At 31.3% G+C, this 2,500-nt stretch overlaps 1 protein-coding gene across 1 annotated transcript in view; it reads left to right on the top strand.

The window, feature by feature from the left end:
- LOC147467958 (uncharacterized) overlaps nt 1-2,500 on the top strand; it is a 92,118-nt gene that overhangs the window by 50,717 nt on the left and 38,901 nt on the right. The window contains exon 3 of the mRNA XM_086556348.1: nt 1,257-1,337. Within this exon, the coding sequence (XP_086412474.1) occupies nt 1,257-1,337 (81 nt within the window). The remainder of the gene's footprint in view (nt 1-1,256; nt 1,338-2,500) is intronic.

Genomic DNA, 2,500 nt, shown 5'->3' with positions numbered 1-2,500 from the left:
CGGTTCTGCACCCCAACCCACATCCCCGGTGACCACCCGCCATTACGATGGAGCTCGGGTCTTACCCGGCAGGGAGTTGCACGTCTTTCTGGCCTCAAATACTGCTTCACTGGGATAAATATGCACTCTCCGGACGCACAGCGTGACAAACTTGACCCTGATACACCAAAACTGCATAAAAGAGAAGAAATACAGACCTTATTTGCGTAATTCACGGGCAGCAAAGGGTGGTGGAGTTACTGTACAGAGCGATGCCTCAAGATGGCCGCTTGTTGGCGAGTTGGGTTACCTCTACAGAGGGGTGGGGCTTGGCTGGTCTTTATGATAATAATAATTACAGTTTGAATATTGCTTCTCAGAATGTTTTCGGTCGTTATTTATAAACTCTGTATATAACTTTTGAACTTCATCAGCCACAAATTATTTTGCAATAGATACAGTTAGAGAGTTTATCAGTTATATAGTCGATTATAATTGCAGGACATTTAAGCCATGTGTTCAATACTACTGCTTGGCGAGGTAATGAAGGCGAATTATCTTGCACCCAACAAGCGGTTCCTTTGTCATTGTCTTAGATGCAAATTTTAACTCCAGCGAACTCCCCGCACGCTGAGGCAAAGTCAGGTAAAACAGGTATTAATATATCGTTGTATCAAATATTATTGATTCAATCTGATACGAGCCATTGTTTTATTGTGACATGATTGCGAGTATGCTGTTGTTTATGCTATTGAAATTATAGCTTGCCTTTGCTACTAGGATATGCCATGACTTTTCTAGCGTCACAAAACACCAGCGCTGCCTCGGCCGGCCTAAGCCGGCACTGCGCCGACAATCGTTGTCTGAATTGTCCCTTAAAAATGTCTGAGAGCGAACGTCCATTAAATGCGAAACATGAGGGAATATAATTCGCCTCTCGAAGGAAACGAAAAAGTGTGTACCATTCCAATATATTTTCTCTGGGCTATTGTTATTTCGGATGAATGATGATACGGCTGAATGCAGTCCCGCGTGCCGCCGCTATACTTTATGAGATCTCTGACGGCTGCCAATACATACCTCCGAAAATAACGTAGCATGAATTACAATGGCGTTTGTAATTATGTTAAACACTTGTCTATAGCAATATTGTCACGTATGTAACTTGAAGGAAAGGATAGATTATCATGCTAAGGCCGTTCCGATGCCTTTAACAAAAACTGGTTATTATCAGACACATTATAATTCTTATTTACTGTTGTACCTTTTTTTTACAGATACCAAAGAAAAACTCTGGATAAAAAGATACTCCTCGTGATCCCAAAACACATAAGAACACGTGCATTATTAACAATAAGGTAATTGTTATTATAATTTCTGTCAGTAGCTTCGCTATTACTAAAACTATTTTAATGACCTTGATAATGTTATTAGTAAAGACAATCGTGAGAATAATAACTGCGGTGACATCATAAAAATTAATACAATACGAATTAAATCGATATTTGTATTACTTTACCAACAATCATAATACTATAAAAACTAAGTAATGAGAATAATAATCACTTTAATAACAATAACAATGACAATAATGATAATAACAATAATGATAAATTTAATAACAATGATAATAGTGATAACACTAATAATACTTGTAAGTATAATGGTAATGACAATAATGATAACAATAATGACAATAACAGTAAAAATAATAATGATAGAAAATATCAGTTTTTTATTATTAGCAACATCCCAATTATCATGGACAAATAAAGATAGGCATAATAATAATTCTCAATGAATGTTTCTATATATATATGTGGTAACAAAATATATATAGTAATAGTAATCGTAACGACATAAGCATAATGATAATGATATTAGTAGTAATTCATATATATGATGATGCTGATAACAATACTGAAAATGATAATTTTTATGGTAATAATAATGAAAATTATAATGGTAAACATAATAATTGTTATAATCATAATCACCGTTCATTTTCATATTATTGTTACTATTATAATTATCATTACTATTATTTTTTTTATTACTATTATTACTATTATTATCATTATTATTATTATTATTATCATTATTATTATCATTATCATTCTTCTTCTTCTTTTTATTATTATTATTATTATTATTATTATTATTATTATCATTATCATCAGTACCATTATTATTACTATTATTATTATTACTGCTCTATCATAACTATTGATATTATCATTATCATTATTACTATCATCATTATCATGAATATACTCATTACTATTATTGTTATCATAATTATCATTAGTTATGATGGTTGCGAAAATTATAATAAAAGCAACATATTAATTATAACAATCATAACGACAATAATGGTAAAGATAATATTCAGGATGATAGCAGGAATCATATAGACATTGATTGTTATTATATTTATCTATTATTCCTGTTATTACCATTGTCCTTATTGTCATTATTATTATTATCATTATTATTATTATTATCACTATCTTTGTTATTA

This window comes from Penaeus japonicus, unplaced genomic scaffold (assembly GCF_977035675.1).
Source record: "Penaeus japonicus unplaced genomic scaffold, GWHDUDI00000001_assembly GWHDUDI00000032, whole genome shotgun sequence".
NCBI classification, from domain to species: Eukaryota; Metazoa; Arthropoda; class Malacostraca; order Decapoda; family Penaeidae; genus Penaeus; species Penaeus japonicus.
This window is presented reverse-complemented; position numbering and strand designations above follow the sequence as displayed.